The sequence below is a fragment of the Lethenteron reissneri genome, chromosome 59 (genome assembly GCF_015708825.2).
Source record: "Lethenteron reissneri isolate LAM-NWPU_2019-01 chromosome 59, ASM1570882v1, whole genome shotgun sequence".
In the NCBI taxonomy this organism is placed as follows: domain Eukaryota; kingdom Metazoa; phylum Chordata; class Hyperoartia; order Petromyzontiformes; family Petromyzontidae; genus Lethenteron; species Lethenteron reissneri.
The window spans coordinates 934,209-947,538 of record NC_083837.1 but is presented as its reverse complement, the minus strand read 5'-3'; the positions used below and the strand labels follow the sequence as shown (position 1 = coordinate 947,538).

Here is a 13,330-nt window from a genome sequence, read left to right as displayed (position 1 = left end):
CACACACACTCTAGCAGGGAGCACACACACACGGAGCACACACACACACACGAGCACACACACACAAGGAGCACACTCTAGCAGGGAGCACACACACACTCTAGCAGGGAGCACGCCCACACACACACTAGCAAGGAGCACACACACACGCATCAACAGGGAGCACACACACGCACAAGGAGCACACACACACACTCTAGCAGGGAGCACACACACACACTCTAGCAGGGAGCACACACACACACTCTAGCAGGGAGCACACACACACTCTAGCAAGCACACACACACACAGGGAGCGCACACACACACACACAGGGATCACACATGCACACAAGGAGCGCACACAAGGCGCGAGCACGTGTTTTACACAAGCGCCACGTGCAGCGCGCGCGACCCACGTGTGCGTGCGCGCGCACACACAACATGACGTCGCCACAGCGCTCGGTGCCAGGCTAGGTACACCTGGAGGACAAGTAAAGTTTAAAAGTGTCGAACGTTCCGGCTGGCAGGGCAGGCCCATCTTGGTAACAGAACGCGGGTGTTGTGTTGTGCGTGGCTTATTTGGGCTCTGCCGTACACATAATCACTCTCACACGCAGCAGCAGCAGCAACCCAGAAGCAGCAGCAGCAACCCAGAAGCAGCAGCAACCCAGAAGCAGCAGAAACCCAGAAGCAGCAGAAACCCAGCAGCAGCAGCAACCCAGAAGCAGCAGCAGCAGCAACCCAGAAGCAGCAGCAGCAGCAACCCAGAAGCAGCAGCAGCAGCAACCCAGAAGCAGCAGCAACCCAGAAGCAGCAGCAGCAGCAGCAACCCAGAAGCAGCAGCAGCAACCCAGAAGCAGCAGCAGCAGCAGCAGCAGCAACCCAGAAGCAGCAGCAGCAGCAGCAACCCAGAAGCAGCAGCAGCAGCAGCAACCCAGAAGCAGCAGCAGCAGCAACCCAGAAGCAGCAGCAACCCAGAAGCAGCAACCCAGAAGCAGCAGCAGCAACCCACGCGACCACATGGCCCACATGGTCCACACGGCGAACGCGTCTGCCACATGGGGTGGTGGTGGTGGTGGTTGTTCGCGCGGGGGGGAGAAGCTAAACCAGCAATCATTCCTGTTACCCGCCCGCTCCCCCCCCCATAGGTGATCAACAACGACAACGGCGGCGTCGTACGGACAACCACGCGAACCACAACAGCAGCAGCAGCAGCACGGGGATAAAGAAAAGCACGCAGCGTCACAAATGGCGCGCGCGCGATCCACCCCCCACCCCCCTCATGCCTCTCCTCCTTGCGCCTTCACCACAAACGTGGCCATCACCACCACCACCACCACCCTCACCACCTTCCCTCGCAGCAGCAGCAGCAACAACAACAAAAAACCCCGCGACACTGAGATCGCAATGCAAGACTTATGGCGGCCGCCGCTAGCCAATGTACCCCACTGCTGCGTCTCGCTTTGGCTGCTGTCGATATCGTCGTGACCCTCCCTCCCGTGTGCGTGTAGGCGTGTAGGCGAGCGAGCTAAGTGAGTGAGCGAGTGTCGCCAGTGTGGGCCAAGGTGGTCCCCGTACCGGCCTTGAGGAGCAGGTCCAGTTGGTTCCCGCCCGCCCAGCGAGACACGCTCGCCGCCATCTTGCCCCCAGCAGCGCGCGCTCGCTCACTCTCTCTCCCTCGCTCGGTATCCGTGCGCATGCGCGGGCCGCGTCACCGCCTCCACTGCCCCCACCCACCCACCAGCACTAACAGCCGCTGCCGCCGCCGCCGTCGCGAATGAATCCCAAACCACCATCCTACCCCCCCCTCCTCCTCTCCACATTGCGCGCTTCCAACCCGGCGAGCCGAGTGAGTTCGACTCCTGCTCACGACCCGACGCCGGTGACGATTATCTGAACTGGTCCTGGGGTCGTTCCACACTAGGTCGACTCAGCCTTAAATGGGTGGTTCGTAAAATATCGCCACCGGGGGAGAGAGACAAAGGCGGCCGGGCGTGGTGTTGGCCACTCACCCCCACCCACCCCCCCTCTCGTGTGTTATTCCGGCCTTCATAGCCGCTCGCTAACAGCACTTGTCCCCAACGGTCTGCTAAAGGCTACACGGGGACCTTTGTCTCTTGTTGCCCCCGTTGGCACGCGCACCCCCCCCCCCCCTTCGTTTCCGTTAGGCGCGGGGGGGGGGGCGACGGGCGGGGGGGGCGCGCGCTCAACCGGAAGCGACGACCTATCAGAGCGCGGCATTGCGCGAGGGGCCCGGCCAATGGGAGCGCACTTCCGACTTGTGTATCGCTCCGCCAAGTGCACCGCCGCACCGGTTTTATTTATTTTTTTCGCCTCCCGCACAGATGGTTTCGATTCGATTCAGTCGATTACCTCCGCATGCGATTCTGATATCGATTTGTGAGCGTAGGAATCGTTTATTTTCTAGCAATACAATACGAATCATTATTATTGCGTAAAGGCAATCAATCACATGCTTTTAAGAGATTTGTTTATATTCTCTGCATACGCGAACTCCTGTGCTAGGAATATAACGATTAATCGATTATTAAAGATACTGACATCATCGATTCATGCGTGGGACATTTGCTTGTTTCGATTCTAAGCGGTGTCATATTGTAGCCACTGGATTCTTTAGCAACAATGATGAATATTCACTCCCATTGCATTCTGTAGAATCCACGCCAAAGATTAACTCCACTGGCTTTTATGGAATCAATGTCAAATATTCACTCCACTGGATTATGTAGAATCAATGTCAAATATTCACTCCATTGGATTATGTAGAATCAATGTCAAATATTCACTCCACTGGATTATATAGAATCAATGTCAAATATTCACTCCATTGGATTATATAGAATCAATGCCAAATATTCACTCCATTGGATTATGTAGAATCAATGTCAAATATTCACTCCACTGGATTATATAGAATCAATGTCAAATATTCACTCCACTGGATTATATAGAATCAATGCCAAATATTCACTCCATTGGATTATATAGAATCAATGTCAAATATTCACTCCATTGGATTATATAGAATCAATGCCAAATATTCACTCCATTGGATTATGTAGAATCAATGTCAAATATTCACTCCATTGGATTATATAGAATCAATGCCAAATATTCACTCCATTGGATTATATAGAATCAATGCCAAATATTCACTCCATTGGATTATGTAGAATCAATGTCAAATAATCACTCCATTGGATTATGTAGAATCAATGTCAAATAATCACTCCACTGGATAATATAGAATCAATGCCAAATATTCACTCCATTGGATTATATAGAATCAATGTCAAATAATCACTCCACTGGATAATATAGAATCAATGTCAAATATTCACTCCACTGGATAATATAGAATCAATGTCAAATAATCACTCCATTGGATTATGTAGAATCAATGTCAAATATTCACTCCATTGGATTATGTAGAATCAATGTCAAATATTCACTCCACTAGATTATATAGAATCAATGTCAAATATTCACTCCATGGGATTATATAGAATCAATGTCAAATATTCACTCCATTGGATTATGTAGAATCAATGTCAAATATTCACTCCACTGGATTATATAGAATCAATGTCAAATATTCACTCCATTGGATTATGTAGAATCAATGTCAAATATTCACTCCACTGGATAATATAGAATCAATGTCAAATAATCACTCCATTGGATTCTATAGAATCAATGTCAAATAATCACTCCACTGGATTATATAGAATCAATGTCAAATATTCACTCCATTGGATTATGTAGAATCAATGTCAAATAATCACTCCATTGGATTATATAGAATCAATGTCAAATAATCACTCCACTGGATTATGTAGAATCAATGTCAAATATTCACTCCACTAGATTATATAGAATCAATGTCAAACATTCACTATATATAATCAATGCTAAAGACTCAGACCAATGTGCAATCTATGGAATAAATGCTCAAGATGATCTCCACTGTGCATTGTAGTGCCCAATGCTATCAATCCCCACCACCAGAATACATTCTGCAGTATATTTGTATTTCTCAATAACACTAAACGCACCACAAAGGCAGATTAGGAATTTATTCTTGAATCGCACCACCATTCTCGATCCTGACGACTCCTATTAGTACGGCTGTCTACATATGGTGCGAAAAAAGTTAAAAATACACTGCCCAGAGACTAACACTGCCCATAGACTCAACACTGCCCATAGACTCAACACTGCCCATAGACTCAACACTGCCCATAGACTAACACTGCCCATAGACTAACACTGCCCATAGACTAACACTGCCCATAGACTAACACTGCCCATAGACTCAACACTGCCCATAGACTAACACTGCCCATAGACTAACACTGCCCATAGACTCACACTGCCCATAGACTCAACACTGCCCTGAGATTCAACACTGCCCATAGACTAACACTGCCCATAGACTCAACACTACCCATAGACTCAACACTGCCCTGAGATTCAACACTGCCCATAGACTAAACACTGCCCAGAGACTAACACTACCCATAAACTCAACACTGCCCATAGACTCAACACTACCCATAGACTCACACTACCCTGAGACTCACACTGCCCATAGACTAACACTGCCCATAGACTAACACTGCCCTGAGATTCAACACTGCCCATAGACTAAACACTGCCCAGAGACTAACACTACCCATAAACTCAACACTACCCATAAACTCAACACTGCCCATAGACTAACACTACCCATAGACTCAACACTGCCCTGAGACTCACACTGCCCATAGACTAACACTGTCCCATAGACTAACACTGCCCTGAGATTCAACACTGCCCATAGACTAACACTGCCCATAGACTCAACACTGCCCTGAGATAATTGGTTCTTTACCCTTCTATCTGGCAACAAAACTGACACCTTTTTGCAAGGAGTCATGTTTGCATAGACCGCAATACCTGCAGTCATAATACAAACAAAAGAACATAACTCTGATAATGTGCACTGTCCTTGAAGTTGATTGGTCCACACCCGAGACAGCTTTCCTTCGAGCCTAGTCTCATATGCAAACATGACTCCTTGCAAAAAGGTGTCAGTTTTGTTGCCAGATAGAAGGGTAAAGAACCAATTATCATATTTTTACTGGCAAATGAGGTCCCCATAGTGTAACTGCCCTGAGACTCACACTGCCCATAGACTCAACACTACCCATAGACTCAACACTGCCCATAGACTCAACACTGCCCATAGACTCAACACTGCCCAGAGACTAACACTGCCCAGAGACTAACAACTACACAGACTCAACACTGCACCTCCGATTAGCAGGGTCGGCTACGTACGGTGCGAAAGAAGTTCAACAAAAACACATACAACCGAGTGGACCGTTTGCATGCCCTGTTGCAGCATGTAGCACAGCGCTCGACATTTCTGCCGAATCACAAAAATGCGGCGATAAGGCTGCACATGCAAACAGAGTCCAAGTGTGTGTGATGAGAGATGAGAGATGTGTGATGAGAGGTGTGTGTGTGTGTGGAGAGCGGTAGTGTAGCGGTTAGCGTGCCGCGTTATGAACCTGGCGACACGGGTTCGATTCCCGCTCACGGCCAACACCAGCGACAATTATTAGAACCCATCCTGAGCCTCCCCTAGGTTGACTTGGCCTCAAATGAGTACCTGGTGTGATGTGCCGGCCTTCATCGGTGCTCGCTAACAGCACTTGCCCCAACAGTATGTTAAGGCTATACGGGGGATCTTTGTCTTTTTTTGTGTGTGAGATGAGAGGTGTGTGTGTGTGAGATCGGCACCACGCCCGGACGCCTTTGTCTCCCAGGTGCTGATATAGTAACACACGACACCGGGCGCTCATTCAGGGCCGTGTCGACCCAGCAAAGGCACTTCAGATAAATTTTCACCCACTGCAAGCCGCGGCCACCAACTTGACCCTTTAGGGGGTCCTGGTTTGGAGCACAGTGCACCGACCACTCACTGCAGCACGCCAAAGACAAAGTTCCCCCGTGTAGCCTTAACGGACTGTCGGGGCAAGTTCTGTTAAGCGAACATTTCAGAAGGCCGGCACGGCACACAAAGAAGGGAGGTGGGTGGCCAACCCCGTGCCTGGCCGCCTTTGTCTCCCCAGTGAACAGTAAACATTGCCACTGGGTACTCATTTGAGGCTGAGTCGACCTAGGACCGGTTCAAATAATCGTCACCCGTGTTGGCCGTGAGCGGGAATTGAAACCGGGCCGCCAGGTTCGTAGCGAAACACACTGAACGCGACACAACCGCTCCCACACACAGAAACACACACACATACATGCACACAGACACACATGGATCTCCCAAGTATCGACCTCAACGAGTGGTGGAAATTCCTCATTCCCACACAGCCGTGGCGGCGAGTGCCGTTGCTGTGTTTCAGTGGCTCCCCATCCACCTGCACTGGCGGGCGTGGCAGACGCAGTGGGGGTGGAAGAACGCGCTATCCTGTGCATGCGCCAGGTGTGCCGTGTATAGCGAGAGAGAGACAGCGGTCGATTGGTGGTGCACGTCTATCAGCGCAGACCATCGGTGATGACAAATATCCCGAGGGCCTCTGTAAACAGCAGGAAGGCGATTCTTGTTTGCGAATAGCTAAAAGTGTATCGCGTGACGTTTGATCAAGCATTACATCGTGTAAACTTTAACACGCAGTTTTTCTTGTTAGCAGCCGCCGATATAACGATTTTAGACAAAATTTGTGTTAAGACCCTCTCCCGGCACCCAGCAGCCAAACTATATATTGTTTTGACGAGGTTCAGGGCTCACTGAGCTATAGAGCTTTTTCAGACGCGACCTGACCACAAACGGTAGCTTAACCAAGTGGCGGCCTATGATGTGGCAAAGTAAAGCAGCCAAATACTCTAAACGCGCGACGTCGATGTTGATTCTAAATGTGGAGGGGAATAAAACCGGAGGATCCGGAGAAAAATCCACGTGACCACGGGGAGACGCAAACTCCAAATATACAGCAGCAGGCCTCGCAGTTGGGATCGAACCCACGACCTCCTGTATACCAGGCGAGGTAATGAAAACTAGAAATTAAACTTTTTATTTGACCAGGTAAGCTATGAATCTCTAGATTTGAAGCTTTGTGACTGCAAGGATTCACTCAGTTTTTTCGGTAAAGTCACCATGTAGGCAAAAAATGAAATTAAAATTTATAAAAATAAAATAATAAAAAATCACGACGTTTCGGAGGCAACACAAGTCTCCGTCATCAGGTGAGACCGTCACAGCCAGATTTGCTGTATCAAGTGAGGCAGAGATTGCAAGATGCAAGTTATTAAATACCTACGTGACTTTTCCGAAAAAACAAAGACTATGAATCTGTTCTTCAGAAACGACCTGGCCACCACAAACGACGGCTCAACGAAGTGGCTTATCACGTGGAGATTTCTAGCAGCCAAAGAACTCTAAACCCGTGATGTTGATTCTAACTGTGGAGGGGAAAACCCGAGGACCCGGAAAAAAATCCACAACCACGGAGAGAGATACATACAAACTACACATATGCAACAGGCGTCAAAGGGTTGGGATCGAACCCACGACCCTCCTGCATACCAGGCGAGGCCAGATGAAATTGTCACACGGCTTAACGCGCCGATAATTATTATTGGACTGGAGAACAATTACAACCGTCAAATTTGGCAATGATATCGGACACTTCTCATTTTTAAACCGCATCAAACAAGACGACAAAGATCACGGAAGTAAGAATTGAACTCCAGTAAGTCAGAAATACGCGATAATATTGCGTCGTTTGCAAACACACGGGGGCACGAAGCCCCCTAATTATTATTTATTATTCAAGGTTTCATGTTTTGGCTTATCCGACGTAATAACGCCAATGGAAATTAACGACAAGGAATGACTGTAGAACTTGAATCGGGCCGCAAAGTTGGGCTGATGTCACCATCATGTGACAACAAAGAGCTTCATGGCTCATCGGATTCCTCCAGTAGAAATAAATATTGCCATTCTGATGAGCAACACACAAATAAAATCACATGGAGGCAAGGGTTGGCAGATCGCACAAATACGGGCGTCCGTCGACATGGACGCGAAAGATACCTTCAAGAAAAGTTGTCGTGAAAGTGAAATTCCGTTTTTATCGAGCCAAAATTTACCCATCGACTTCCGTTACCGAATTGGAGATGCGTTCCTATGGAAGATATTTGACCCCAAGACGGTGATGAAAATCACAAATGAGAAAGCGGCAAACATTGTTTTTTTTTTACACACATCGCATGAAAAAATTCATCAAATATCTTACAATAGAATAACAATACTCAAAACAAGTTGCAGAGAAACGAGTAGAGTAGTAGGACCAGCGCAAGATGCACGCTGGGGCAGACGATGTGACGCCCGTTGTTCGACACAAACTCTCTTTCCTGAAGTCCTATCAACGTCGACATCGAGCCCCTGGACATATTGCTGCCATATGCGAGTGGAATGATAGCAGAGGAAGCAGGCAACACACGAGGTCCCACGTATAGCTGTTAACAGACTTTTGTGACAAGCGCCGTTGGCGAGCACCTACGAAGGACGGCACGGCACACGAGGGGTGGGGTAGCCATCGCCACGCCCGGCCGCCTTAGTCTCCCCCAGTGGTGACGTTTGCACACCGCACAAGGTACTCATTTTAGGCCGAGCCGACCTAGGGGAAGCCCAGGGCCGGCTCTGATAATCGTCACCAATGATGGTGGCCACGAGCTTGGGAATTGGTGTGCAATTTGAACCGACATACTTCATCTATTTTACACATTTATTTTTTGCGACTTGCTTACCGTTCTACCCTATGGGAACCTCATTTGCCAGTAAAAATATGATAATTGGTTTTTTACCCTTCTGTTTGGCAACAGTTTTGTTGGTGTCAGTTTTGTTGCCAAATAGAAGGGTAAAAAACCAATTATCTTGCTTACCGTTCCCATACTTTGCACTCCTATCATGTTTTTTTGTCCAGTTTGTTGCTGTAACTTTCTGACCCCGACCCCGACTGGAAATCCGTGGAAAAAGAGCTTCGCAGGTCATCGGATTGCGCCATGACCAGAGGTCGCAAACGGGTTTTGATTCCTTACCCGTACCCGTACCCGTACCCGGCCGCACCAGGGTCGCAAACGGGTACCTGTACCCGTACCCGGCCAGGTACCCGTTCCCTACCCATACCCGTACCCTACCTGAAATGAGTGACAAACATATACTCACCAGTGACTCACGGCCTACCCGTACCCGGCCGCACCAGGGTCGCAAACGGCTACCCGTACCCGACCGGGTACGGGTAGCCGGGTATCGGGTAGGATACGGGTATCGGGTACCCGATTGCGACCTCTGTCCATGACCAACGCACGCCGACTCGCGAGTCCCTACCGCAGCACACGACGAGGGCATCCTCGATGACCTGCTCCTGGGCCACGATGAGCGCCTCCCCGCAGGGCATGGCCGAGTCGCCTCCACCTCCTTCACCTCCTCCTTCAACTCCTCCACCGCCGCCACCGCTGTAGGCGGCGTAGCACAGACTCCCGTCCAGCGTAGGCAGGGCCTCCACCACCACGGCAGGGAAATCGTCCTGCGGGAGCAAAACGAACGATCGAGTCGCGGTACGGAGCGTGCGCGCCACCTTACATGGTTTTTTTTTTCTCCAAGTAAATTAATAAACGACCAAGCGCTGGTAGATACGCCTCCCCCACCCTTCTCTTACACGTTGCTCCACAAATATTTATTCCGCATCCCACCACCTCCGATTGGCATGGTTGGTGCGAAAGAAGTTCAACGTACACGCACACACGGCCTTCTGGGAGTGCGTCATTTCAATGGCACTGGTTCAACACAAGCAAAAATCTGGACCGGCTTTCACATTCAGTGTCTGACACATCAGCGGCCAGCCTTGCTTGTCTCAATGCTGGTGAAAAATCTGGACCAGATTTCACATTTTGTGTCTCACATGAGTGGTCAGGCTTGCTTGTCCCAACGCTGGTGAAAAATCTGGACCAGCTTTCAGATTTTGTGTCTCACATCAGCGGTCAGGCTTGCTTGTCCCAAAATGCTGGTGAACTACGAGTTGTTTATAGGCAAGGACGCTCTCAATCAGATTTGGGTTTTCGTTCAGTGCAAAAAGCATAACACAGACACAACACTGGTCTAACATGGGTGAGACAAGGCCGTCTCTGGTGTAGGCCAATCAGTTTCAGAGACAATGTCTTTCTGATGAGAGCATGTGTGGTTTGCATGTTCACCATGACTACGTGTGGTTAATGCGGACTTGATTTGGTGCTTGATCATCTTTACACCTATATTCTTGGTTCTTTCGGTAAAGTCACGAAGAAGGGACATAATAAAAATAATACAAATAAAACAATTGAATATGAATCCCTGCAGTCACGAAAGCTTTAAATCACAATCTTTACACCTGTTTTATTGCCAGAAAGGGTTAAAACCCATTCTTATTTTTTTCCTACTTTTGATACTGGCAAAAAAAAGCTGCCATGATACATACACAACACTGCCGGGGCAGTGGCTGGAGGTTCATCAGTGTAGGCCCGGATTTTAACTGTGAAGCCGCCAGACGTGCACTGGTGTCGGCAAAGGCTCGCCACGGCGCATCGGCCAGATCAAAAAGGTCCGCTGGTCATTGGGCCACAAACGACCGATCGGCATCGCCGACAGCGGCAAACTGCTAACAATGCCCCTCACGAGGAACGTGATCGCTCGATCAAAAATACGCACGCTGGCAAGGTCACCGTGGCGGACGGTTATTGGGGAAAACGAATGCGACACGAAAGATCCGCAGAATGTGAAAAGAAACGAGAGGGTATGTTTCTATAAAACTGATGGTGGTATAGACGCCAAGCTCTTTGCCCGCGGCCCCGACTCTGGTCCAATTTTCCACCCCAGGTGATACCGACCGACCCCCGTTGGGGCTCATGGGCCAATCGAACGCGTGAGACCAACCTGTTTTTCCTCTGCGGCCACCGCAGGTGCCGAGCTGGGCAGCTCCAACGCCAGGCTGCCCTGCTCCACCAGCGTTGACGCCATCTCCGGGCAGCAGTCTCCTTCGGGCGACGACTGCAACACAACCACAACAGCATCATCAGCACCTAGCCATGATCAATCCACTGCTGGCTTGATCAAAATGCCAGTAGGAACACATAGGGGAACAAGCTACATAATACATTGACAAGTGTCGAGTCCAACCATACATGCCCAAGCCTCGCACCCCTAGCATGAGTTGAGCCTCCCCTCCCGCAGCAGCCAATCCACAGGAGCCCAAGCTAGACAATTGACATGACACCACAATGCGCAAGTCCCGCTCCGAATAGCCGAGAGCCTTCCTCGATATTCCTCCTCCCACGGGAGTCCGAGGGACAGACTAATATCACTTCGACAACACGCACGAGGCAGGAGCACCCACAATTAAAGGCGTCTCACTCCACAACGGGTGAACCTCCCTCTCCGTGTGTAAGCACGGAGCAGATTTTAAAAAAGATTACTTTTTAAACGGGTAAGGCCCACCGAGCGATATATCTCTTTTTCAGAAGCGACCTGGCCACAAACAATAGCCCAGGGAAGCGGCTTCTCTCACGTGGAAATGCACCGTCGTTTCTAAATGAGGGGGGGGGGGGGGAAATCATAGGACCCGCAGAAAAATACACGCGACGATGGGGAGAGAGACACGCAAACTCCAAATATACAACAGGCGTCAAAGGGTTGGGATCGAACCCGCAACCTCCTGTAGACCCGGCGAGGCTGTGAACCTCCCACAGCCATCTCCCGCAGGGGCCTCTGGCACAGATGTTGTTGACAGGAGTCGCTGCAATGCAATGCGCGAGATCACCTTGAAAGTTCCCCCTCCCGTAGAAGGACCCACAGGGGCCCACACCAACATGGGCCAGGCGGGTGTCACTGCCACACGGAACTCGGCGACGAGTCTCAACTCCACGAGCACCAGGACCTCGATAACACCCCTCGGCATCGCTTCAAGTCACGCAAAGCCCTGTTGGACCCCCCCCACCACCCATGCGCTTGACCTCAAACAACACGAGTTCAACCTCCTGTTGAAGCCTGGAGCGCTGAATGGAGTTCAAAAGAACTCGGAAACAACCACCGGCTTGTTGTGAAAGACCCAACGCCGATGATCCCCGGCGGATTGATCTTCCACGAAGCGCCTTGGGGTCCACCCGAAACCGCATCCACTGCACAAACCATGGTAGCAGCGGATGCGTAAACCCCTGACGATGCACAAATGCAAAATTAAAAACTCTCCAGTAGCAGTGTGCCGGTTGTGGTCATCCAGAACATAGGCCGTGCAACGTGTAAACGGACCAATGCCCCGATCCACAAATTCGAAGGAGACATCGCAGCGATGACGATACGCTACTCCGCTGCTGATGCGGTTATCTGGGCTTGGACCACCTGAATGTGAAATTGTCGTTCTTGTTGCTCTGCATCTACATCAGGCCCATGCCACGGGGACTTGAGTTTCATTGCAGCAGCAGCAACAACACGCGTGTCAATCTCACACCACGAAGAGTGGGGGACCCAAAGACGTTGAAGCCACAGGCCTTGACAAGTGACCATTACAAGACAGAAGGCCACGAAGCGCCGGTCTCCTCTCCCTCTTGTCTATGAGCGTGAGCCTCACTCCACAAAGTGTGAGGCCTCAATCTCAATGAGTGAGCCTCTCTCTAAAGCGCAAGGCCTCACTCACAATGAGGCCTCGCTCACAATGAGGCCTCACTCACAAGGAGGCCTCACTCACAAGGAGGCCTCACTCACAAGGAGGCCTCACTCACAAGGAGGCCTCACTCACAAGGAGGCCTCACTCACAATGAGGCCTCACTCCCCAATGAGGCCTCACTCTCAATGCGTGAGGCCTCACTCTCAATGCGTGAGGCCTCACTCACAATGCGTGAGGTCTCACCCCCAATGTGTGAGGCCTCACTCTCAATGCGTGAGGCCTCACTCTCAATGAGGCCTCACTCACAATGCGTGAGGTCTCACCCCCAATGCGTGAGGCCTCACTCTCAATGCGTGAGGCCTCACTCTCAATGCGTGAGGCCTCACTCACAATGCGTGAGGCCTCACTCTCAATGCGTGAGGCCTCACTCTCAATGCGTGAGGCCTCACTCCCTGAGGCCTCGCTCACAATGAGTGAGACCTCACTCTCAATACGTGATGCCTCACTCCCCAATGAGGCCTCACTCTCAATGCGTGAGGCCTCGCTCACAATGAGTGAGACCTCACTCTCAATACGTGAGGCCTCACTCCCCAATGAGGCCTCACTCTCAATGCGTGAGGCCTCGCTCACAA

General features: G+C 50.3%; 1 protein-coding gene across 5 annotated transcripts in view; it reads right to left on the bottom strand.

Annotated features, from left to right (window-relative positions):
* The window catches only part of LOC133357758 (ETS-related transcription factor Elf-1-like), a 37,284-nt gene that overhangs the window by 23,054 nt on the left and 900 nt on the right, over nt 1-13,330 (bottom strand). For 3 of the 5 annotated variants that reach the window (XM_061575870.1, XM_061575871.1, XM_061575872.1), the window contains exons 2-3: nt 10,973-11,086; nt 9,392-9,590 (exon numbers count right to left, since the gene is read on the bottom strand). In XM_061575870.1, the coding sequence (XP_061431854.1) occupies nt 9,392-9,590; nt 10,973-11,056 (283 nt within the window). In that variant the 5' untranslated portion in view covers nt 11,057-11,086. Of the gene's footprint in view, nt 1-1,560; nt 2,100-9,391; nt 9,591-10,972; nt 11,087-11,855; nt 11,922-13,330 lie in introns of those variants that run through there. The other 2 variants (XM_061575869.1, XM_061575873.1) reach the window with 2 other exon arrangements.